The 26,023-nt window shown below is 47.8% G+C and overlaps 1 protein-coding gene across 1 annotated transcript in view; it reads left to right on the forward strand.

Annotated features, from left to right (window-relative positions):
• Drgx (dorsal root ganglia homeobox) overlaps positions 1–26,023 on the forward strand; it is a 29,638-nt gene that overhangs the window by 662 nt on the left and 2,953 nt on the right. The window contains exons 3-6 of the mRNA XM_032919036.1: positions 3,197–3,294; positions 4,412–4,513; positions 7,238–7,416; positions 7,502–7,614. Of these exons, the coding sequence (XP_032774927.1) occupies positions 3,197–3,294; positions 4,412–4,513; positions 7,238–7,416; positions 7,502–7,614 (492 nt within the window). The remainder of the gene's footprint in view (positions 1–3,196; positions 3,295–4,411; positions 4,514–7,237; positions 7,417–7,501; positions 7,615–26,023) is intronic.

The raw sequence follows: 26,023 nt of genomic DNA on the forward strand, positions 1-26,023 counted from the left end.
AGGGGCACCCGTAGCCCCCTCCCTACATCCAGCTCCATCCCTCCGCCCGGGTGCCACCTGCCTCCCACCTCCCTCTCCGCCTGGGTCGCGCTGCCCCGGGCTATGGGTGCCTCAGGGACTCCTGGTCCTCCCAGCACAGATGCTGGTGTCACGCCTCTAATCGGGGCTCCTCCGCCCAGGGGGCCTGCATCAATCTTCCACGGTGTTTTGCTAACATCCCAGAAAACCAAAGCAAGTTGAACTGCCCGCTGAGTCCTGGGCTCCACTACGCCCGCCCGGCAGGAAGGGCCTGGTTGCTGGCGGGTTCTCACCCTGGGCGTTGGCAAGAGTGCTCCGGGATCGCACGCCTAATTCTGGACAACTTAAAGTCAGTTTCTAGCGGCAAAACTGTACCTGGAGGCAAACTCCCTGATAGTTACCCGCCCAGAGTGTCTAGGAGTAGTTTCCTCTCAGCGACTTACTGAATTTCTGACCACAAACGCCCAGATCGTCAGCCCCCAGGACCGGGGTCTGGTTGTTTTGGTCTCTAGACCTTAGGGGGAAAATGCCTTTCCCTATTCCTGGTGTCTGGTGTGTTCTCTCCTCCCAGTTGTTAAGTGGGGCAGGGGTAGTGAGAAGTGAAAAGCTTGCATCCCTGGGTGTCTCTAACCAAGGCCCGGGGAACCAAAGGGTAAGTTCTTCCAGGCAGTGATTTGGAGCAGTTAAGGTGAACGTGCAGCCCGTGCACCCCCACCCCCATCCCGAACATGCTGCCCGTGCACACCCCCCATCCCCCCACCCCCGCCTCTAACTCTGGCTTGTGCTGCGGTCCAGAGACACTGAAGCTATTCCAATCCTGGGACACTTATCCTCCTTGCCGTAGATTGCCTTGAGCAGTCTTCAGGCTTTCTATATACAAGCCCTTAACAGTTGAGCAGAGTTTGCTAAAGGAAGCTAGTGGGGAAGCATTTAAGTTCGACATGCTTGCTTTTCAATACCAGGGAAGACCCAGGCAGGGAGGCTTCGGGGCAGTCAGAAAGGAGCAATCTCTTACAACTCTACCCCAGGCCTGGAGGAGACCCTGTTGGTTTGTGGTGGGTAGTTGTTACGTGCTGTTCATTCCAAGCTGATTGCCGGTCCTTAGCCCAGGCTTTTGTCAAGCTGGATACATTCTGGGTGACCTAAGGGGAAAGATGGGTTTATAAGGATGGGTTACAGAAGTGACTGAAAGACTGACCTATCCCAGGCTCTTTCTGACTTGCTTACTGCTCTTAGCGGGTAGCGTGTGTGTGTGTGTGTGTGTGTGTGTGTGTGTGTGTGTGTGCTCACTTCATAATACACCTTTGAGATTTTCCCATGCCTCTGCAGATGGATCCACTTATTTCCTTTTAGACTGCTGTGTAGTATTCCAGTATTTGTTTTGCAGAATAATATATCCGCCGACGGGTGATTTGTCCTATCCTCTTTTATGTAATTGCATTGTCTTTGAGAATGTCTCTCTTTTAACAGCATCCTTTATAACTACAGTCATAGGTTAAAAACCCGTGCACTTACACTTTCGATGTCTCCTATTCAACTCTTCTTCAGTTGATACTCACATGAGACGTGCACAACTTATTACAATTTATCAGTTCTAGGTATCATTGTGCACTTCTTTTGGGGCGAAACAATGAACATATTATTTCATTTTTCCCATTATGTTCTGCTTAAGGAGCTGTGCATAACTTTATCAAGAATCTTTTTTAGCCTACTCTTCTCTCTCTCTCTCTCTCTCTCTCTCTCTCTCTCTCTCCCCCTCGCGTTGGTAGATTGTCAGTCTCTTTTTTTACTAGCGAGGTAAAGCCAGCTTTTGTAGGGTGCATCTGGGAAGCACTGTGAGCAGTACACAAGCAAGGTGTAAGTGAGAAAGAAGACGTGGGGAGGCAGTGAGCAGAACAGCCGAGAACTTGCTCCACGCTGACCAGTCAAATACTCTACTGCGAGGGGAGATAGCACAGCCTTTTGCAGTGATGGAAACAAGGTTGCTTCCAATCTCTCCCACTTAGTTTGTACTGAGAGGGAGAGACATGTTTGTTGCTAGGGTTTTGAGGAAGCATGCAATTTGGACAGGAAGATGGTGGATGAACGCTCCAGTAGAGACAAGGCATGTGGTCCTTGGGGTTCCCGTCTGTAGCAGGCATGACGTGGAAGGGGCTGAGGTGCTTGCGAAGGGCATGGTCTGGAGGCTGTGCCTGCGAGCCGCTGAGCACTCGATTCTGACAGCAGCGCCCATGGCAGGTGAAGCGCTCACTGGTTAATGGAAACGTACTCATTTGTTTTCCTAAGAAGCCATCGTGGACTATCAAGTAAATAGTGCACATTTGGAAAATGATCCAAATGCACATTTGGGGCCAGACTCTGTTCTGGCTTTACCCTGTGCACTGGAGGCTGCTGGAGAAAACAGCATCTCTCGATTTCTGGGGAAGTGGGGACAACAGGGTGCTGTGTAAGGCCTGGCTACCTAATGGAATGCCCTTGGAGCACCGCCCAAGGAAGTCAACATGGCTTTCTACTGGTGCAGGCCTTTTGTTAATTGGTGTCTTTATAATAGATCCACTATGGTGCTGATGAGCTGTGACCAGTGGTAATTAATAATCATTTATAAACTTCGTACCTCCTTGAATTCTGCACTTCTAGGAGGAAAGGGGCGTGAGAGGCCCTCTCTCGGTGTTTTCTTTCCTTCTCAGCCTTTAGTCCTTGATGGCTTTCGTAACAAGGGGAGGGGACTGACAGGTGAGCAGAGAGGGCATACAGTCTGCTGGGGGGTCCACAGTAGAGGGTGAACAGACGAGGGGCGGGGGACAGGGGTCAGGGGACAGGGGACAGAGGGACAGTCAGGAAGGAAAGTAGACTGGGATCAGAGTTTTCTCAAGCCACTGACCCCTCCTGACTCAGAGGCCACAATTTTGCAGGGGGTAGACTTGGCCATCTTGGGTATTAAGGTCACCGTTGTCCTATGAAATAGGGAAACCAAAAGTTTTATGGTGACACAGAGCAAGAGGTAGGAAAAGAAGGGTCTTACTGGGGGAACACAGAGAAGCACTTTGGAAGGCCAGGCTCTCTTGGGAGGGCATGCTCGTGTCCTGCAATGGAGCATGGGAGGGGCTAGTGTGAGTGTGAGGGTCTGAATGAAGACCAGGGTCTCTCCACTCAATCTGACTCCTCTTACACCCTGCAGGCACAGCGCCTTTTGGTAACCACTCTACGGGGGATTTTGATGATGGGTTTCTTAGAAGAAAACAGCGCAGAAATCGGACAACCTTCACTCTTCAGCAGGTAAGGGCAGATCCCTGTACGTGAGAACCGGTTTCTTCCAAAGTCACAGATGAGTCACTCTCTCCTTGCCTTCGGAAAGGAGACCAACTGTTGGGTTGGTCAGGTCTTTGTTTTCCTGCATAACTTATGCATCTGCCCGGGGAAAGGACAGTTGAGTTTTGTAACTCCAGGTAATCATCAGTAAAGAAGCAGCTATGAATTTTCCCATGTGTCTTAGACTGATGTTCTAAGTGACATTTTCCCTACCAGAAGAATGCAGGCTGAGCATTATTACTCCAGGAAGACGGGGAAAGCTGGCCGATAAGCCTGCCTCATGAGAAGACAGTGTGGCTAGCCACCGCTGTGACTTTTCTACTGGGCTTCCCCAAGCTGAGTGTCCCTTTCCTGAGCATCTGTGGGTGACCCCCACACTCTTATAAGGCTTCTGTGGGGCTGACTGATCGCGGGTTTTATAGGTGGCAGCCCTCTCTACTCCCATGGTGGCATGAGACTACCCTTAGATTTTTTTTAAGTCCATTACAAAATTGAAATGTAAACACACGGAAACATCTGTGACTTGTCTATTTCCATGTCTCAGGGAGGGCACACTGTGGCTGTTAGTAGCCTTGGCTACAGAGTCAACCAGGATTTAAAGTGTCATTCTGTTGAAATTTTCTTATCTTTAAAAAATATACATATATATCTTGGGCTGGAGAGATGGTTCAGTGGTTAAGAACACTGAATGTTCTTCCAGAGGACCAGGGTTCAATTCCCAGCACCCACAGAGTAAAAAAATATATCTTATTTATTTGCTGTGTACTTGTGTGTGGATGCACTTGTGTGTTTATGAAGAGCTCAGAGAGCAACCTGCAGGAGTGAGCTCTCTCCTTCCACCGTGTGTCTCTGGGGTCAGACTGGGTTTTTCATCATCAGGCTTGGGGGCAACTGCTGTTACTAGCTGAGACTTCTCCCAGGCCTCTGTGGAATCTTTTTCAGACAGCTATTTTCTTTATTTCCTTCTGGGGTTTGATCTTTGAAACTGCTTCCTCGCCACTCCTCAACTCTGAAATATGCATCCCTCCCCTCTCTTAGTCGCAGCCTCTCACCGTTTTTTTTCCCCCTTCTTTCTTTTTACCAGTTGGAAGCTCTGGAGGCAGTCTTTGCCCAAACACACTACCCAGATGTCTTCACCAGAGAAGAGCTAGCCATGAAAATAAACCTCACAGAAGCCAGAGTGCAGGTAAACCTTCTTTTAAATTATTTAACTCTCTGATATTAAAACTGGCAAACTTTTTTTTTTTCTGACATCATGACTGCAGAGTGCACATTTGGCCAAAGAAAGCAAATGAAGACTATCTGTCATTTTCATGATGCACTTTAATAACATCAACATAATGTGGAATATTAGATTAGGTTGATTAATCGGTCATTCATAATTAACTAGTGATAATGTTCTACACTAATCTGTCCGCGTCTCTAAGGTACTAAATTACATCAATGCACATCCATTTCCTTGCTTTGGAAAAAAAAAAAAAAAGCTGAGATGCTACTCGCAGAGCAGCTCTGACCGCTCCGGGGTGAGGCCGGTCAATTGCAGAGAACCGCGTTTTCAGAGGAGAAGCAGGGCGGGATCTGCTTTCCAGAAATTGCATCATGCCCAACCCCCCCCCCCAACCCCCGCCCCGCGCTCGGACTCTTCGAGCAAAGTGGACCTGAAAAACACGTGCAATTTAAAAATCTTTAAACGGCAGCAGCAAAAGGGCTGAGCAGATAAGGGCCGGCCGGCCAGAGCGGCTGCCACTAAGCTGCTCGCTTTTCTGGAAGCTGCTTTTAAGTGCCTAGCCCCGGCAGCCGTGCCCAAGTGAGCACGGGAGGCAGAGGCTCGCAGGGCTGCCTCTCCAGACCAGTTATTCTTTGAGCGCAATTATATATTCATCTTATTTATGGGGTTTCCTCATGCTGTTTCTGCTCTCTTTTTTTATGTAGGAGCTTGGGGTTAAGACTATGCAAAGATCTAATTGTTGGAAATATAATAGTTTGCTTTCTGTTCCCCTGGGTCATGTTAGTATCTCTTAAAAACCAATGGCTGAAGAGAGATAATGGAATTCTGAGCAGTAAATTGGGGGTTGTAAACAAATTATTTCCCCTATAATCAGATTATGTGATCCTGATTATTAAATCTGAACATGAATCATTGGTCATATGCGGGCAAATTAAACTGATTATTATTTGGGAATGAAAATGTTCTTTGGCCCAGACCCCGTCTATAGTCCCTTTTTGTAAGGCCGGCTTGCCAATGGCTGCCTAAAGACTGAACTGCAAATTGAGATAAATGGCACAATTATTGAGCATTCAGAAGTAGGAGATCATAACTTCTCCCTGAAAGGTGCAAGGGTGAGATAGGGGTGGTGACAATTAAAGCCGAGAATTGTTGCGGAGGCTGTTGCTGGCTATTATGCAGGCAGACAATGGCAGGCACGCTAGCGCTCAGCCGGCTTCCGTGTGGGGACAGGAGCCCCGGTGGCGGGAAGGGAGATGTGTTTACATTTATACCCCTTGCTCATTCAAATATGATTAATGTTCTATAAAGCAGGGTCTTAATCGAAGCTGATGTTGTCAAACAATAACTAAATAGGGAAATAAACGACTCCATCACACTCTTTCCTCGGAAGCAGGCGAACTGTCAGTGCAAAGTCATTAAAATATGATAATGAAAAATAGCTCAATTAAATGTTGTTATAGCTGTGACCTTCATTCAATTAAGACACCAGAAAGTGTCTGCATTTTGCTTTGCATTTAACTGCCCTAAATTTAGAATATAGATAAAAATCATCATTCAACGCTTGCTGATATGCACAATTAAAAGCCAACACAATTAAAAGAAAGAGAAAGAAAGAGAGGAACCCAGTTACAGGAGAGAGAAAATGAAGAGATAAGGTGGGCTGGCAGAGGGCTCAGCCTCAGAGACCCAGGCTCTTTTCCTATCAGTGTGCCATGACCGGAGGAGGTGGGAGGTTGACTCTAGGAGTTGGAGAGAAGCCTGGTCTAGCCTGACTTTTAGCCAGAAATTAGACAGAGAAGAAAGAAGAGACAGGGCGAGGAGAGGGGCAGCTTCTCTGGGTGACGTAGAAATCTGTCTTCTGTGAACATCTTGAGCTCCCAGGATTCTATTGGGCAAATGCAATTATTTTTTTTTCCTCCCAAGATGTACGCTTTACCTAACACTAGCTTCTAAGGAGGAACCAAGGTCAAGGTCAGACAGACTTTATCCTGACCTGACGGGAAATAGACGGGACAGTAACCACTCTTCACTGAGTGACCAGTTGCTGCATGCTATCTGGGCACTGTGTCCAATATTTGCATGTATGCCTTTCTAACAATGCTTATGGGTGGTAGGTAGCATTGCCTCTTTCCCTGGAAGTGTGGATCCTGGTCCTGAGAGAAGCCGCTGGGCTTCTGCAGATTAGCGAACCTCCCTGTCTGTGAACTGGGGTTAGCAGGACTGCTTATCCCTTAGGGATACTGTGGCCCCTAAAGCCACATTTGTTGATCAAGATTCAGAATTTCTAAGCCCCAGAGAGAGGGTTTCTCCTGGGTGCCCTCGGCAGCTGACCAGGGATTTGTTCATATATAACAGTTCTTCAGGGCAGAGCACAGGTGTGAGCTCGCTGGATGAGAACCCCCAGGACAACGTTTTGCAAATTGCTTTCACCATGATCCCTGCTGGGAGAGCTTCACTTCAAACTCACATTCTCACAGGCAGCTCAGCACGCAAACTCCTACAGGATGATACTTTCCCTTCTTGTGGGCAAAGCACTAGACGCTTTCTGCTCTTCACTGGTCCTTGGAAAGTGCCTGTCAGAAGCAGCTTAGCTGAACTTCCTGTGGGCCTGCGCTTGGGTCATGGCTGGTTCCTCTTGTCTGACCCTCTGTCTCCCTTGGGTGTGTTTCCTGTGGGATTCAGGTCTGGTTCCAGAACCGAAGAGCCAAGTGGAGGAAGACAGAGAGAGGGGCCTCTGACCAGGAACCAGGGGCTAAGGAACCCATGGCAGAGGTGACACCACCCCCAGTGAGGAACATCAACTCTCCACCCCCAGGGGACCAGGCCCGGGGCAAGAAGGAGGCCCTGGAGGCCCAGCAGAGGTAAGATTAGCTGACTCTGGGATTAGGAGTCTGGGGTAGCTCTGTAGACAGGCTGGACCTCAACGGAACATTCTGTTTTTGACAGCCTGGGACGCACAGTGGGCCCCGCTGGGCCTTTCTTCCCCTCCTGCTTGCCAGGGACCCTCCTGAACACAGCCACTTATGCCCAGGCCCTGTCCCACGTGGCATCTCTGAAAGGTAAGATGGGCCAGTGCAGAGGCGGGGTTGGGAGAGAGGGTGGAGACTGTCTGGTCTCTCTGCTGTCTCTGCTGGGCAACCTTCTGCTCTTACCAGTCACAGCAGGACCACAGGCACCGTGCGTTTCCACACTGGCTGTCCTGTTTGATTTCAAACGGCCTGAGAGTGTAGGTGGGCGTGACTAAGTTTCATCTCACCTCACCTAGAGCTTCTCTTAGAGGCGGCCCTTTCAGAGGCAACCACTCCACAGCCTCTGTCATCACCCTTGTCACAGTTTGAGGTGCTCATGGGGGAGCTATGGGAGTTGGCTGTCCCTGCTTTAAACCTGTTCCTATGTGCATCTTGCTTGTTCGTTTGTTCGTTTATTTATTTATTTATTTATTTATTTATTTATCCATCAGTCTACATAGTGCTGTCAGCCACAGAGAGCTCTGTCAGCTGCAGTGAGCTCTGTCAGCTTCAGTGAGTTCTGTCAGTTGCAGTGAGCTCTGTCAGCCACAGTGAGCTCTGTCAGCCACAGTGAGCTCTGTCAGCTGCAGTGAGCTCTGTCAGCCACAGTGAGCTCTGTCAGCTTCAGTGAGCTCTGTCAGCCACAGTGAGCTCTGTCAGCCATAGTGAGCTCTGTCAGCCACAGTGAGCTCTGTCAGCTGCAGTGAGCTCTGTCAGCTGCAGTGAGTTCTGTCAGCTGCAGTGAGCTGTCAACCCCAGTGAGTTCTGTCAGTTGCAGTGAGCTCTGTCAGCCATAGTGAGCTCTGTCAGCTGCAGTGAGCTCTGTCAGCTTTGCTGCATGTTAGTTCAGCAGCGAACAACCACTTCTAATAAACATGTTGCCCGCACTGCACTCCAGCCCTGTAAGTGGGAGTGATTTGCACATTTCTCCTTTTTTGTAATTTTCTTTGGTAAATAGAGTTAAACCCTGCAGTAGACCTTTGCTGGTAGTGGGGAGGGTATGGTAGGCAAAAGCTAAGCTTCAGGAAAGGAAGGGTAGAAGTGTCCAAAAGCAGTGGATGAGCAGAGGGTCAGAGCTGTGCTGTCCATGTCTTAGGGAGCATGTACCTTGGTGATGTCCTAAGGTAACCGGCAGGTCTGATAGCGGGGCTGCTTCTCAGTTGGACCAGCTGTACATACACATCTATCCCCTCCCTGTTTTTCCCTCCCCGTCTGCCTTCTGCCCCTTCATTAATTCCCTGCAGCTGAGCTGTGTACCCCCCAGAGATTGTCAAGTGCACTTTAGGAGCTGAATTCCTTTGATATCGCATTGCTTCGGGGGATCTGGAATGGTCAGAACCCTGCAGAGGTGGCAAGAATCAGTGTGTGCTCACTAGACACAGGCCCATCTCTGTGCTTTGCAGGGGCCTGCCTGCCTCCCGTGTCCTTGGGTACATAACTCTTCCTGGCAGGGTATAGTTAGGTGGGGAGAGAAGGTGGGAAACAAGACCTGTTGGGCCCACTGCATGCTGGGATGCTCCTAGAGCAATGGTTCTCTACCTTAATATAGTTCCTCATGTTGTGACTACGAACCACAAAATTATTTTCGTTGCTACTTCGTAAGTATAATTTTGCTATTGTTATGAATCATAATGTAAACCGTCCTGGAGACGTGGGTTTGTCAAAAGGGAGCATGACACACAGGTTGAGAACCGGTGTTCTAGACAGGCAAACGTGAGAAAACTGAACTACGTAGTCAACGTCTGCCTTGCTATGTACGAGGGAGCTCTTGTCTACTTTTCTGGAAGCATGGGGCCTTTTTGCCTTGCTGTTTTCTGCTTTGAGGCAGGCATGGGTAAAAGGCAGAATTCTCCATTACCAGAGACAGGAATGATCCCTCAGATTTGGGATGAGCAGAGGTGGGAGTGGGGCGAGAAAGATGAGAAGGCTTCGCCCACAAAGGGCCAGTGGCCTATCAAGCCAGTTGATGGTGGTAAATGGGAGAGAGGACAGTTTTGCTAGAATTTCTGAATTTTCTATAGAAGTTGGAAATGTGTTTTTATTCGGAATACTCCTGTCTTACCTGTTTGGGCAACTAGAAAGAAGCACTCGGAGACTGTGATTTATAAACCAGAGGCGTTTGCTTCTTATAGTTCTAGGAGCTTAAGAGTCAGGATGCCAGCAGCCTGGACCTCTACTGAGGGCCCAGCTCTAGACTGTGTACACAGCAGAAAAGGCAAGGGCTAGTTCTCAGGCCTCCATCCAAAGGACCCCATTCCCCCCCCCAGGAGGGCTCTGCTCCTGTCCCTTCTCCCTCCCAGAGGCCCTGCCTCCTAACACTGTCGGCTTGTGGGTTAAGATGTCAACATTTTGGGAAAGATGATCACTAAGCTCACACTTTCCATGTTCCAAGTGTTACCTCCAAAATCTTTGGGTCAACACAGTACATCCACAAACGGTACTGGTGACCTGCCCTGCCCTCTCTGTGGTGCCCACTGGGATGAGAAGGATTTTTCTTTCCCTCCTCTCTGTCTGCTTTCTGAGTTCTTCTCCTTACATTTCATCTCACCTTCACAGATACCTCCACAAGCAGAGTGCCTTGGGGTTCTCTTCGGCCATCCTCCATGGCCCCATGCCCTTTGGCCTCTCTGAGCATCTACAGGGGAAAGGGAGGGGAATGAAAGTTATTGAAAATCTCCCCTGCTCAGTCCTGCTGGGTTCTTGTAGTGACACAGTGGGTATTGTGCAAGGAGGGGATTCAGATAGGTTACTCATTGGCTGGTGCTGGTGTTGCGAAGGCTGGAATAATGTAGATTTGGCACTCTCTATGGTGATGGCTCTTCTGGGAAGGACATAGTGGTCTGAGCTAGAAATCCCTGGGGCTGCATCGGAGTCTGCTGTAAATTCAGGTAGGCTCTGAAGCCCCTGAGGTGTGTTTGGGGCAACTCTGAACCAGGATACAGGGTGAGATGTCTCTTTCTATTGTAAGTTCCGATCACACTTGAGGTTGACAGCTGTTTTGTGAGGCATGTGTTGAATGCCTTGGAGACGGGTCAGATTCCTCACTCCCGAAGACTGACCCCCTTTCTTCCCAGCCTTGCCCCTAGCTATAGAGTGGAGTGAACAGCCACATCTGGACTCAGGGGAGAGGGTGACTTTCTAGGGCTCGGTTGCATTCCAGGAGCCCTGGTCTATGACCCAGTTTCCACCACTTTTCCTGCATCCCCAGATCCTGGGCGGACCTTGCTGGCTCCACTAATCTCCATCTCTTGGGCTTGAACCTGGTAAGGTAGCTACGTCAGCAGCTAGGAAGACCATCGTATATACATGTACTCGAAATGCATGTGCTCGAAGAACCTGCCTGGCTTTCTATAAATGAGAACATGAGATTCAGGGTAGGGAAGCCATTCGTTCACATCTGGCAGTGTTGGGGCAGATGTTTGGCTCATAGAGGTGGATGAAGGACATTGTTAGGGCAAAGCCATTACCGAGCACTCCTCCATTGCGAGTAGGAAGCCAGACTGCCCAGCAGCTCAGTGTCTGTAGTCCTGAGCTGTCCCTTTGACCCTGTGCAAAATTCCATGGGGCTATCCTCACCTGCTCTTTGAATTAAGGTAGTTGAGGGGAGGTATGATCCAGAAAGTGTGCAGGAGAGGGAATCTTGGCCCTCCTCTGGCCTATGTACAGTCCAAGCAGTCAGTCAGTAGCAGGTAACTCAAGATGGCGACTTCCTTAGGAAATCAGAGGGACCAATTTTCACTTATTAGAATTTCATGTTGAGGGAAGGGCCTGGAACTTGGCTAGATACAGGCCCAATGTAGGCTGTCACCTTATTTGGTGTGCACAGGTTAGCATGGATTCCAAGCAAGGGCCCTGGCATGGCTTTGCTGGTGTGGCCTGAGTTTTCCCTTTCTCTAGCCTTTTACATCTTAACAAAGTTTTTGTGTGTGCGCGCGCGCGTTAGCAGAGTAAGGGAAGTATGTGCGTTCATGGGATGGAGTAAGGGAGCCATGTGAGGACAGCTGATAGCTCGTGGAGGTGCTCTTTGAACACTGCCTGCCAGCAGTCCTGCAGAGTCCTTTGCTCAGGTGGCAGTGCTGGTCTCCTCTAATGGCCCCACCGGGAAGTCTGTTTCCCGAGATCTACTTCCTGGAGCTTTGTTGCTCCTAGGATGCTCCGCCCACTGACCTTTCCTCTATCTCCCATTTGGCAATGCCGAGAGGCCCTTACCAACCCTGTCGGATGTCATGGAGCTTTCTAGATGATGCGCTTTGCTTGTGGAATGCTTAGAGAGAACTCACAGGCTGGCCCGGCTTACACTAGCATGGTTCATGACTGACGGATTCATGCCAATCATCAACTTAGAAAGTCACAGGACCCTGCTTGGGCAGGGAAAGATTACAGAACAGTAACGGGTGTCCAGAGGACAACACTGAGGATTTTTTTTGTGTTGTCTTAATGGACAGTTTCCGATCACGTTTCATTAATATAGAAGATATTATTAATGGCCCTGGAGGCACTGGGTGTGTTCTGGGGACAGTGTGGGCAGTAGGTGAGCAGGCACTGCTTGGGGCAGGAGAGCCTCGGGCAGCAGAGGAAGGAGATCCCTGGAGGACCCGGTTGTTTAGCTCCCTGCCTCCAACTGCAACTCACAGAACCGAATGTGCCAGGAGACAGCGTCCATAGCTCATAGCCTGCTCTGCGCATGCGGAGAGAGCCACAGCAAGCTCGCTCTGGGCTGGGCAGTGGCATCAGCAGACCATCCACAGGGCGTACCTCCTTTGCCCGGCAGGGCTCAAGATGGAGGTTCTCTGGGCCGGATGCAGACATGCTTGAGGTAGCAGCAGAGTAGCACAGTGAGGTCTCACCCCTTCTTTCCTTTTGTTTGCTCTTCCTGGGGAGATGACCTGGGCCTAGCAGCCACAGGTGAGGTCTGGCCGTGAAGAAGCAGGGGCGGGTAGGACAGGAGTCATTGTGATCCTGGCTACACAAGCCTTGGGTGTGGAGTCTGAAGAGGATGCAGGATCATTACTCTCAAGCACACTGGCTCTCAGCAGTCCTGAGCCTGCATGAGGCAAGCATGAGTCAAGCATGAAGATAACGGGAAAGCAGTGCTGGGTGAGGGTCCTGCTATGTCCCTTCTGAAGCCGTCTCCTCAGGGAGCCACCAAGTGCCCTCTTACCTCTGGCTTCTAGGCAAAGCCACAAGGCCCAGTTTCTGAGATGAGTAAGTCTGCGTTAGCCAGTCAGAATTTGCTTGGGGTCTAACCTCAGAGCTGGAAGGGGACTATTTCCTCTCCAGAGCTCTCTCTCTCTCTCAAAAAAAAATATCTCCAGTCCAGTCCATTACTACATATTTCGTTTTTAAAATGACAGTTCTTAGAGATGAACTTTGAGTCACTAGTGGCAGGCCACGCCTACAGTGCTAGCACCTGAGACATAGAGGCAGGGGGATCTCAAGCTTGATGGCAGTCTGCATTCCACTGTAAGACCGTCTCAGAAACAAACAAATAAAAACACACCTACAGACTGTTTATTAGAACTATCCATAAGGCATGTACTGGGGGCTCCAGGAGGGGTTTGAACACAGTGCTGCCACCTTGGTTGTGCCCCAGAAGCCCTGACCACATGAGCCCCATTCTGGTCATGTTGCCTTGCTTCATGCTAAATGCAGTCAGCCTGCTGAGTTCTAGGAACCCTTGAAGTAGGTGTTCTGGAACACTGTAGTGTTGACCGTTTGAACTTCACACACACACACACACACACCGCATCCCACACATTATAACACATGTGCATCCCATGATGTTTTGGCCAAAGCCCACGAATGTCTTGTAAGATTCTTACTGCCTCATCATGCTGCTCCAACATTTTGAGATCTCAGTGCGTTCTGATGCCCCTTCACACTGTGGCAAAACCGTCTCTGTGTTTCTCAGAGGACACTCCCGTCTTCGAGTAACCCATGACTGAAGATTACTGCAGTCCCACTCTCGGGGAGTCTGGTGTCTCAGACTCAGCATCGTGCTGGCAAGATTTAGCCATGTAGTTAGGTTAAGCTATGGCTGTTCTGTGACGGCCCATCTACTTGAGAAGGTCATCTCCAAGTATAGTTTGTCTCCTTTTTCACAACTGTATACTATTCCTTCTCTGGTCTGTCTTTGATGGTTAGAATTCCTGGTACAGTGATTTCTTTATTGTTTTATTGTTAGACAGAGTCTGGCTGTATCGCCCTCATTACCCTTGAGTTCCTGGGCTCATGCGATCCTTAACATTTAACACTTATTGGTCATGCTTGAGACTGAGCCCAGCGTCTCACACATTAGCCACAGGATGGACCACAAGGCTGTAGTCTCAGCCTCTCGTGTTTCAAGGAAAGAGGTTCGTGTAAGTTCTGGCTCAGGTTGGCCTCAAACTCAAAATCCACCTGCCTCAGCTTTGAAATGCCAGCCATCGTGCCTGTCTTGTTTTTCTTTTTCAAGGTGCCCTTTGTCAAAGGGGACGACTCCCTTGCCATCCTAGCTTTTTATTTAAAAATCAGCACTGTGATTTTTAAATCACACAGAACGCCATCAGATGTTTCTTTTGCAGCTGCAGAAATGGCCCCACGGTCTTTATTTCCCTTTATGTTAATGTGATGACTTATGTTGATTGGATTTTAAAACGTTAAATCAACTGCACATTCCTGAAGGAAACCCAAATTAGATGTGACATGTTTTCCTTCTTATGGATTGCCAGATTTGATTTTCTAATATTTTCTTCAGGCCTTTTGCATTTATTATCATGAAGAGATTGATCTGTGACTTTCTTTATTTACAATTAGCTTACAAAGTAGCAGGTTTCCCATAGACCAGTGGTTCTCAACCTTCCTAATGGTACGATCAACCCCTTAATACGTTTAGTACCTCATGTTGTGGCAACCCCCAACCATAAAATTACATTCACTGCTGATTCACAGATGCAATGTAGCTACAGTTATGAGTCATAATGTAAATATATGATGTGGAGGATATATGATATGTGACCCCTGTGAAAAGATTATTTAACTTCCAAGGGGTTGAGACCCACAGGTTGAGAACCCTTGCCTTAACAGTTTCCCAGACTCTTTTGGTTGACCTTCCCGTATGATGGCCCACCTTGCAGCTTCCTTTAGAGGTGTCTGTACCCACTTCCACGGTGGCCTCACCAGTCTTCATTCTCACCAGCTGTGAGCATGCGTTCCTCTTTCTCCATCTCTTCACCAACATTTGTTGATTTTAATTTCATAGAATCTCTAATCCAGGTTCTGTGGTTACCCTGAATCTTAGCACACTTGTTCATTGGTTTCTGGTGTTTACTGGATTCAGTATCCGCTATGGACACCAAAGTCTGTAGATACTAAATAAAAGGGAGCAGTGTCTGGTGTATAGTCTGCACACCTTCCCGTTCACTTTAAATCTCTGCTAGGTTACTTACCCTCCTTGATGCAATTGAAATGTCTGGGAAGTTGTTGTTTGGGGAGTGATTACAAGATGCTCGTCTGTATACGCCCAACAGAAAGTACGTTCCTCCTGATGTTTGCTGAATCCAGGGGTGAATACCGTGGGCCTGTTACATAAGAAACCAGCAACTGTTTTATCCTCTCGTAGTTCTAAGGGCTGGCTGGGCTTTGCTGGGAAGCTCTGCTACTTTTGCTTGGGATCTCCCAGGAGATTGTAAGCCAGATGTGAGCTGGGCCAGATACACGTAAGATGGTCTCTCTTATGTAGAGACAGATTTTGAACAGGAATCCTGGGGAGCAGGGACACCCCCTCTTTCTCTCTGTTGCTTCTCTAGTTCTAGGCTGGGTTTGAGTTGGTGTTAAGGTTCCAAGAGTGTAAAATCAGGAGCTCAGGCCTTCCAGACCATGCCCAGGATGGGTTCCATTTTTGCTACATTGTAGTGATTAAAGCTAATCCCAGACCCAGCCCAGATTTAAGTGAGGCGATTTCCCAGGAGTTCTGGGAGGTATGTTTCATGGAAACCTTTCTTTGGGACCAACAACCACAGTCGTAAGGAATCGGTTCGGATCTTGTGATCTGAACCGGGATGTTTGTTTTTAAACTCAACCTGCTTTCCAGTTCTTGCTAGCCACACTTTCAGGGTGTTAGCCATAGCTGACTAACCTCTAGATCCTAGCAAGACACTCACCTCTGCTGTAGCTTTGTAGAGTGGAAGATAACAAAGCTTGGATGAAGAAGGGGAGAAGGGGAGAAGGCCATGGCGCTCAGGGGGTGGGGAAAGGGTTCTTCAGGAAGAACTATTCTTAGGGATAGCGACCCCAGTCCTTACTGACTGCTGTCTGCATTCCTCAGAAACCTTGAGTTTTCTTGTTCATCATCCAGTATTAGCGGAGCATTTACAGACTCCTCTAGGGCAAGGCATCCAGCAGTGGCTTAGCCATATCCCTGTGATATGGGGCTAGAAGTCTGGATGTTAGGATAAGGGATGGAGAGGGAATCGTGTTGGCTCTGAATCCTGAGCCAGGTGACAGAATTGAGCAAGGGCATGCAAAGAGGAGTGGACTCATTTTGAAGAGCAGTAAGGGGGTTTTGAAAGAGTAAGGGAGATTCCCAGGGCTGAGGGCTTCTTGGGCAGGAAGGAGGCATGCACAAGACATGCGGACTAGCAGCACAGTTCTTGTTCCCAGGTCATCTGTGAAAGGAGGCTCATTTTGGCCACACATAGTGGTGCAAATGGTAGGTAGGTATGTCTCCAAGCCTGGCACAATAATTCTAGTAAGTAGTAGGAATTGCCTTTAGGGTCAAAATGACAAGGAAGAGAAGTTGAATTGGGTTTGATAAGGGATTGGGTGTAGACGTCTGGGGCAGGGGGCTTCATACTCCACAGGTATTTGCTTACCCGGGAAGTGGCCTCCAGGGCCAGTGATAGAAGTCCATGGTGCATGGGCAGTGCACAGTGCCCCAGGAAACCAGTGTAGTCCTGTGGATTCCAGAACACAGATGTTTAGGGGAGCAGGGAATCTGAGGGACAGAACGTGGTCATTCTTCAGGAGGAAAGTAATCGAGTCAGTCCCCGATTCTTCTCCATGCGGTTGTTCATGATTTAATATCAGTGCAAACTTCGTGGGATCGTGATCAGATATATGAGATATTAAACCTGAAAGGCAGAGAAGTTTATTTCAGCTCACGGTTTCAGTCTTTCTGTCCTATTGCCTTTTTGTTCCGGGCCTTTGATTGCGTAGAACTTTCCAGCAGGAGCATGTGGTAAAGAAGGGCTCATGGCAGCTTAGACGCAAAGAGAAGGAAGAACAGGGGTCAGGTTCCAATGTCCCCTTCAAAGTTATGCCCCCAATGGCCTAAGACTCCACCATCTCAATAGCACCACAGGCTGGGGACTTGCCTCCGGTAATTTATGGGCCTTTGAGGTGATGTTCAAACTCCAAATTCTAGAGGGGTGGAGAACCTGGCACTCATGATGTGTAAGGAATATCCTTACATTTCTCCCTGTAGCAGTGGGAGAAACTGAGGCCAGCAGAGAAAATACTACTTACTGCCAAGGTCATAGAGTACATCCGACAGTGGCAAGCCAAGTTAGCCACCCAAGTAAGTGTCCCTCTCTGAGACCCCATGCCAGGCTCCCGGATTGATTCTGTTTCTTTGACAGGCACCTGCTGTCATCTTCTAGCTTAAAACCTACAGTTCATTTTCTGGAAGTCGTTTCCTATGGGTGCTGATGGGTTTGCCCTTCCTACTAATCAATGGGGCCCTGGAGTGCAGGGAGCTGAGAGGAAGTATTCAGCTGGTGCCAGAGGCTGAGAGAGGCAGCCAGAAAAATAGCCTTTATACATGCCTCTGTACTTGCTTTGGCTGTGCTGGGGGTTCTCAGATCTGGGAGTTGCTCGCACATATATTTTTTTTAAAGCTCTAGGAAAGCATTCAGTCAGAAACAGGACCCTCCCCCCACCACTATCCCTGAGATTACATCAAAGTCCTGGCGGCAATTGTGAGCAGAATTGGTCCCTGTCTATGAGTGTTTTCTGAGTGCATGAGTGGATGTCGAGACATTGGGTTCATATGTATTAGAGGATGTCAGCACAGGGTATGTGATTCCGGGTTAAGCGTGCTAAAGGATCTTGCTAAAATGGCTTGATACTCTTGGTTTTAATCACAGTGTGTAACTGCCCTGACCGTAGCATTTCCTTCCATGAGGAGGCTTGAAACAGAAATCTTGAGACACTGACATAGGCCCAATCTCCAGGAAGGACAGTCTTTCTCTTTCCCCATCCCCCAGATGTTTGCATGGCATTGCATGAAACCAGGAGTGTTTGGTTCTGGGATCAGGAGTTAGAGAAAGGTGCTTACAACAAGCTTGGAGGAACGGTGCACATGAAGCAACTGTCTCATGGTTCAGCATGGAGGAGGAACAGACATCAGTACCTTGTGATAGAAGACAGTGTCTGGGTATGAATTTGGCTTTGCCGTGTATCTGGTTATGATGAGCACACCTAGCCATAACTGCTAACACCAGGAAGGAAATACCATGGGCATCTGCTCAGAGTCTCACATAGATTCTCTTTAAGAATTTAAGGAATAGGCAAGGCTCTTAGAAATATGGTTCTTCACTTATTCACCTGATTAAGAAGCGAAAGGACTATGGCATTGGTAAGGAATGTCTCACCATTCTGGATCTCTGTTTTTGTCCAGTTTCTTCACTTAGCTCGAATGTTCAACAAGGAAACAGTGGACCAGAATGCTACCTGCCACCCACCTCAGATCACATGGACCTTTAGGAGGAAAACTGTGCTATTGGAGGAGACGAGACAGGGCTAATTTAATTTTCCTGTCAGTCTCTGCAGTAGATCAATTAAACTGCCAAGGAGATCAAATATTTCAGACTGTATTTATTACATTAAGTATTTATGTCCAGACCAAGGCTTTAAAGCATGATGTCATATAGGGATAGAGGCCGATTAGATCAGTTCAGCAGAATTTGCTGTAACTTAGTGGAAATCTGATTGTATGTTTTAATTTAGTGTCCGGGAGGTAGTATGTTTCCCAAACGAAACAATCCTCACGCTGTGTTTGAAGATCCCATGGTTTTCAAATGATGGCAGAAGTTGGTGGGCTTGAGGGAGGTAGGCTTTGGAGTGTGTTGTAGGCTCGGGTCCCATGTGACGAGATGTCAACTCTCACTGAGTGGGAGATGAATGGAGTGTTCCTGGGTAAATCTCACGGTGCATCCTCAGCTCCATGTCAGTACTAATGGTCCGGTGCAGCTGAGGGCCGTTAGCCATTCAGAGTCTTCGCTGAGAGCTGAGGATACGGTCTTTGCAGCTTCAGGGGATTTGAGCAACATCTGTCCCATCGTCTGCATGGGAGCAGGCAGGAAGGCATAGGCTATAAGAAGCACCAGACGTGCTGCTGGTGCAAACAATGCCCAGTTAGCTTAGGAAATGGAATGCAATGCCCACAGAAGATGATTCATAACCAGCAACCAGAACCACTCTGTGTTGTCGCTGGTACAACCTTTCCCCTTATCTATACATTTAAATTTATTATTAAAATTAAAATTTATTACTTATAATTTCTAAACATTTTTCAGTTACAAATTCATATGTATCTATGGTACAAATCAACATGCCATATGTGTGTGCAAATTCTCTATGTGCATGCCACTGGCTTTCTTTAACGGAGGGAGGGTTCTACATCTAAAGAGTCAACCAACCACAGAGGAAAACATAGAGACACTTTTCCTGTGACTAATTTGGTAAAAATACAGCACAACTGTCCTCACAGCACTGGTATTTTCTTAGGTCTTTATTACAGACCATTTGGTAATGATTGAAAGGTTAGGGGAGGAGTAAGAAAAACAATGTCATTTTATTTAAAGGACATGAGCATCCATGGGGTTTGGAATCGCAGAAGCCCTGGTACCAATTCCCCACAGATACAGTAGACAGCTGTATATGTTCTTTCCTTTACTTTTTCTTTCTTTCTTCTTTTCTTTCTTTGTCCTATGTTTTATTCTATCTATCTATCTATCTATCTATCTATCTATCTATCTATCTATCTATCTATCATCTATCTATCTTCTATCTATCTATCTATCTATCTATCTATCTATCTATCTATCTATCTATCATCTATCTATCTATCTATCTATCTATCTATCTATCTATCTATCTTCTATCTATCATCTGTCTGTCTGTCTGTCGGTCATTGTCTATCACACTCCCCTCCCCCATTCATCCCTATCATTTGTCCTTTCAGCCCCTCTGGGCTCCTGTAGAGCACTTATCACTTTTTCTTTTTCTTTTTTTTTCTCTTTTTTGGAACTGGGGACTGAACCCAGGGCCTTGCGCTTGCTAGGCAAGTGCTCTACCACTGAGCTAAATCCCCAACCCCGACCTTATCACTTTTAAAGACTCTGATTCTCCAGACCATCGCTGTGGGGATTAAAGTTTCAACATATGAATTTTGGGGGCTCACACATGTGTTGAAATTGCATCACACTGACTTCCTGTCCCCAAACCTACTTTTCGTGTACTATTTAGTTCCTGTCTTTTTCATGGCACTGTTTGCTTTCCTACAGTGCGATTTCAACACAGCAGTAATGTATTCTGTACATGAGACTGACCAACAGGCCTATTGCCATGTGCCACAGTAGAACATACTTTTGTAGAGAATTTAATTTTTGTCCCAATCATGGTGATAGATTTTCCTAAGTTAAAACAAAGTAAGATGTTAAGAAACGAGTAGATGAAGGCTGGCCCCTCTCCAGTTAACCCCCCACCTCCCAGGTCTAGAAATCGGGAGCCTTGAATGTTTGCTTTATCTTACTTCTTAAACATTCTCCCAACAGAATAAAGACTGTTTCTGGCTGAGGTGGGAAGTTTGCTGGAAGGATAAACATAGCTGTGAAACAGGGCAGGAATTGTCCCCGTGGTAGGGTAGGGAACACACAGATATAAGTGTATTGATGCCTGTCTCCTGTTCTCTGGGCCGTCCCCCGGGGCACTTGGAACAAATCAGGCTGATTAGAAGAGGACATTAGAGAAGCCCTGAGCTGGGACTTTGACTTGCTCTCTACTTTCCGCATGCAGGATTATGGACGTTACAACTGTTTGAGGGCTTAGAACCAGTGGTTTCTAGACTAGATCTCAGCTGTAGCTTAGGGAGCTGAATTCAGCAGTTTGGGATGACAGAAGGTCTTGGCACCATGATGGCTTTGGGGCTTTGATTTGGTCATTACAACAGTTGATTGGAAGGCACACTGCCTGCTCATCTTCCTTCTCATTGCTGTGTTGTACTCACAGAGCTGTCTGAGGGATCAAACACTGCCCTATAGAGTAGACTGGATGCTGAAGGGTTTTGTCCAGCTATGGACTTAAGTAAGTGTTCTGGGTGTGTACAGGTGGTCAGGCTGAGCTTGGATGTTGGGCGGGCTGGCTCTATTAGGTGCATTTCCAATTCGTAATATTTTCATCTGGCATTGGGTTCGTCTGGAGTGTGATCCTTCACAAACAGAAAAACAAAACAAAACAAAACAAAACAAAACAAAACAAAACCATTTGTGGTCCTGCCTGGATCATTGTGCCAGGGTTACACTTCAAAACTTACCTTCGGGGTTGGGGATTTAGCTCAGTGGTAGAGCGCTTGCCTAGCAAGCGCAAGGCCCTGGGTTCGGTCCCCAGCTCCAACAAAAAAGAAAAAAGAAGAAGAAGAAAAAAGTACCTTCTTCCAACTCGCTGGACCGAGAGACAACCTTTCATCCTATGAACCTCTGAACTCAACAACGACTTGATTTTGCTGCCTGCATTTTCCAGACATCGCCATCACCTCCCTGAAGTACTACAGAAGAGTGCTGAGCCTCTCTTCTGACCAACTCGATGTCACTGTTACTAATAGTCACAAATGTGTGGTTTCAGGGACTCATACAACCTCATTTTGTGTGGCTTGCCAGTCTCTGTTGCCATGGCTTCAAGTTATCTTTTACTAAACATTTAAAAATATTTGCTTATATGTATGTTTGCACATACACACATATACTAACATATATAATGTTTGTCCATATGTATGTGTACATATGTACTTGTTAAAGCATGTGTGGAAGCCAACAATTGTCTTCCTCCATCATATCTTGTTTTCTGAGACAGGGTCTCCAAGGGAACCCAGAGCTCACCATTTCAGATAGCGAGTGGAGTGGACACCCAGAATGTCCCCCAACACTGACGTTACAGGCATGTACCATCCAACCAAGCTGTTTTGTTGGTTCCTAGCCCTAGCCTCAGATCACCTTTTGCACAGCTTTTCCTAGTATTGAATGGCCTTGGTTACTGTGTGCTTTGAGGTTATTTTTTTAAAGGCCGTTTCTGTGCTTTTGTCTCCTCTGTATTACCTACCAACATGTTTGCTGTCAACGGTCACATTTTTTTTTTTCTTGTTTGTGACAGCCTTTTAAACCGGACTTTCTAAAGCCAGAAATGCACGTCTAAGGACGCCAAAGATGGGTCTTGGGCCTGAATTTTCTTCACTTTGTTCATCAACCACTCTGGAAGCAGGGAGGATAGAGGTCACTATTGTTGTCTCAAACTCTCAGAAGTGTTTTGTTCCAGGAAGCTGTTTGGGATGATGGCCTGTGGAGACATCTGGTGGCCTCTCAGTATTGCAAAATTGCCGAGAAATCAAGAGTTAGTTTTACAGGGATTCCACATACGGAAGTCATTGTTTTCTTTATTTAAAAATGGCTGTGAGATTTCAGGGAGATGTTGGCTGGTGGTGATATAAATGAATATATGTGGGCACACAGCAATTAGGAGTGTCAGCCCCTTTCCCTGCAGTAGTGACAGGACTCTTCTGATGGAAACCGTAAGGCACGGTATAGTCACCACAGAGAGGAAGATGATTTTTACCCCATCCCTTCCTCCGTGGTTTGCCTCTATCAAGGCAGCTCATGGCATTATGGTGTCACAACAAATTTCCCATGGAGTCACAGTTGGCAAGATGCTCACTGACAAACCGGGTCTCACTTTGGACAGTTGGATCACAGATTCTACATGTCTCCCTGCTAGATATTGTCCTGTTACCATTGTTTCCTGCTTGCTGTTGATGCTATCACAGAAGTCTCTCTCCTGTGTGTCTCATCCGCCTTTCCATCACGGCTGGTCACATCTACCATGCATTATTCAGGGCAGGGCAGGGCAAGGCAGGGCAAGGCAGGGCAGGGCAGGACAGGGCAGGGCAGGGAAGGGCAGGAAGGGCAAGGGGAGGCTCTTTTGATGCTCCATCAGACATCCTTCACTCTGCCAAGGCTTCACTCCTCAGCTTTCCTGGATGGGCTGTTCAGGCGTATGTGAGTTCACGTAGATGCCTTGACCATTGATGGATGCTTCAGGAGCTCTGTGGTCCGTGTTCAGCTCAGAGTCAATGCCCTGCTTCATGGTCTCTTCTGTAAGCCTGCACTAGTATATGTAATGTGGCCTTAGTCAAAGAACCACCAAGCCAGCAGGGTTGAGGGCATCAGCCACTGGGTATGAGGCTGCATGGATAGGCCAGTGTAGGGTGGCCCCAGTGACTTTGGGGCTTCTCAGTTGCTGTAGGAATTTGAAGACCTCCTTGGGTTCTCATCTCCCTGGCCAAGGTGGACCTATCCTTTGACCCTGACTGTCTGAAATTTATTTTCAATTATGGTAAAGTGCACTTGACAAATTTTGTCATCTTAACCATGTTAAAATTTTTATTTTAATGAATTTAGCCGTGTGTGTGTGTGTGTGTGTGTCCACATGGAGGGCATATGCATTTGGATGCTCTTGTAGTCCAGAGGGTGTCAGAGCCTCTGGAGTTGGTGGTCCAGGTGGTTTTCAGCCTCTTGATGTCGGTTCTGGGAACTGAACTTGGGTCCTTCTGCAAGATTAGTTTGTGCTTTTAGCTGCAGAACCAGCTTTCTAACCCCTTAATTACCTTTAACTGTGTATTTCAACATTGCTAATCCTGAATGTGCATGAGACCCACCTTCCTCAATTCAACCAGCTACAGGTAGGGATTGTTTAGAAAAACGCGGATCTATGCTGACCCGGGCAGACAAATTTTTTCCTGTGATTATTGCCTAAACAATACAGCAGGGCAGTTACTTGCTCAGAACTTGTATCACTCAGAAATGAGGGAAAGCCGGTGAGAGATGCTCACAGGTTTTGTGCAAACACTTTGTTACAAGGGACTTGGGCATCCTTGGGTTTGGTGTTGCGGTAGTCCTACATCAGGGCTGGGGGCAACTACTGTCCACTTAGCTAGATCATTGAAATCCTTTCCATCTCACAAACTAAAGCTGTATCAATTAAACATCAGCCCCTTGTTCCTGTTTGCCCCAGCCCCTAAGAACTGGCATTCTGCTCTCTGTCTCTATAGACTTGTCTATTTTCTTGAATGTCTCCTTGTGACTTGAACCCTGTAGTCCTGTCTTCCTAATGATTAACTTTACTTATCAAATCCTTGGGGGTCCCCTCTTGTTGTGACGTGGGTCAGTGTCCCCTTTCAAAGAAGAATGCCGCTCCATGGTGTGTTTTTAATCGTAGGATTCCCTAGAGCCTTTGACTTCATTTGGTCCTCAGTTTCCCCTTTGTCTAGAGTGGGGGTGGGGTGAGAACCAGGCCACAAACTGGGTACTGGGGTTCAAGGACCAGGGCTGAAGTTATTGGTGACTTTCTTGGAACCATTGTTGGTGACATCTAGGGAGTGTGGATTGTGGCCTCAGGAGAAGCTTTGTCCCTTTTGTACTCTACAGAAGATGTCACCGGAGTCACAGAGCACCTACCTCACAAGACACATTGAAACAAGTCCTATTCCATGGCAAAACTAGCTTCTCTAGGATAGCCCAGCACAGTGACTGCTAAGGCTGAGGCCCTTCCAGGTCCCTAAGCCTCTGAGGGGCTTTCAGCCTGTGTGGGACCCTGGGCTCCTGACACTTGGCCTCCCTCTGGGTTGTGCTTGGCCATCTCCTGTCTTCTTTCTTTTAACCATTCATTAGTATAGAAGGTCTCTAGGTCTAAATGATGTTTATGGTCATCATAGAAAAGTGTGGACTTTCCAGACTGAGAGAACTCACAGGTTCTTTGCCAGCTTCTCCCCAAAGGCATCACCATTCTTAATATTCTGTTCTCACATCCTTGGTTTTCTTAAACAAGTGCCTTGCTGGGAAGGGGACTTGGAGAGGATAAGGCTGCCTAGGGAAGCCTTAGGTGTCAGTGTGCAGAGTACACGCACACACACACATACACACACACACACACACATACACACACTCAGGTGTCACACACTCAGGTGCCCACACACACACACACACACACCAGGTGCCCACACACCACACATACACACACATGCATATGCATACTCAAATGCACACATACATGCATGTATGCATACACATACACTCATATACACAGATAACCACACATACACATTTCTGTGCACACACATATACACAAGCACACACACACACACTCAAGTGCCCACACACCACACATACACACACATGCACATGCATACTCAAGTGCACACATACATGCATGTGTGCATACACATACACTCATACACAGATACCCACACATACACATTTCTGTGCACACACATATACACAAGCACACACACACACACACACACACACACACACACACACACACACACCCTTTCCAGAAGAACCTGTGGTGTCTCATGACTAGTGTCAGCACACCACTTTGTCTGTGTGAAGTCACTGGGAACAGGGAACACCCAGGACTCGGGGCTTGATCAAATGCACCTCAGGTTCAATGCCAGCCAGGCAGTCAGAGTCGGGAAAATGGTTCTTCGAATTCCCTTGTGCGCTTGACCTTGGTGATATCTCTCTCCCCCTCATCTTGGTGGCTGCTACCAAGGTAGCTGTATCAGGTCCTCATTGGAAAACCACGGCAGGAATCCACGGCTGTGTTTCAGCCATCGTGTTAAGGTGTCAGAGGGGCTGCTCCCACTTCTACAAGGCATGGAGCCTCTGACTCCTTAGCTGGAGAGGGCAAGGAAGAATACTAACCCTGCTCAGGGCCATATTGGAGATAAGAGGGGATGGCAAGTTTGGCCGAGGGGAGCTTCCTGTTGCTTTTGAGCAGGAAGGGCAATGAGGGGCAAAATGCTTGAATTTGCTGAAGAGGAGATAGAGCAGTTGCCTGGCCTGGCCATGAGAGGCAAAGCTTGTCCCTGGGAAGGGAGGGTGGAGGCCTTCCACCGCATGTAGACACTACTTAGCTCCCCTCAAGACGCTGGTCCTGTGACACACGGGTCTGCAGGGCTTTGAAGGCAAAGTGGGCGTGAGCATTGTGTCTGGATTATTGCTCTGAGGTGGTCTGAAGTGGGAGACAGGAGAAAACCATCTTACGGGCACTTACGGGCATGTCGAAGACGGCAGGTGAATCAGGGACAGGGGACTCTATAGTTCCCATGGTTCTCGGCTCTGGCTTGGGCCCCTTCAGGATGCTCCTGCAC

This window comes from Rattus rattus, chromosome 13 (assembly GCF_011064425.1).
Source record: "Rattus rattus isolate New Zealand chromosome 13, Rrattus_CSIRO_v1, whole genome shotgun sequence".
NCBI classification, from domain to species: Eukaryota; Metazoa; Chordata; class Mammalia; order Rodentia; family Muridae; genus Rattus; species Rattus rattus.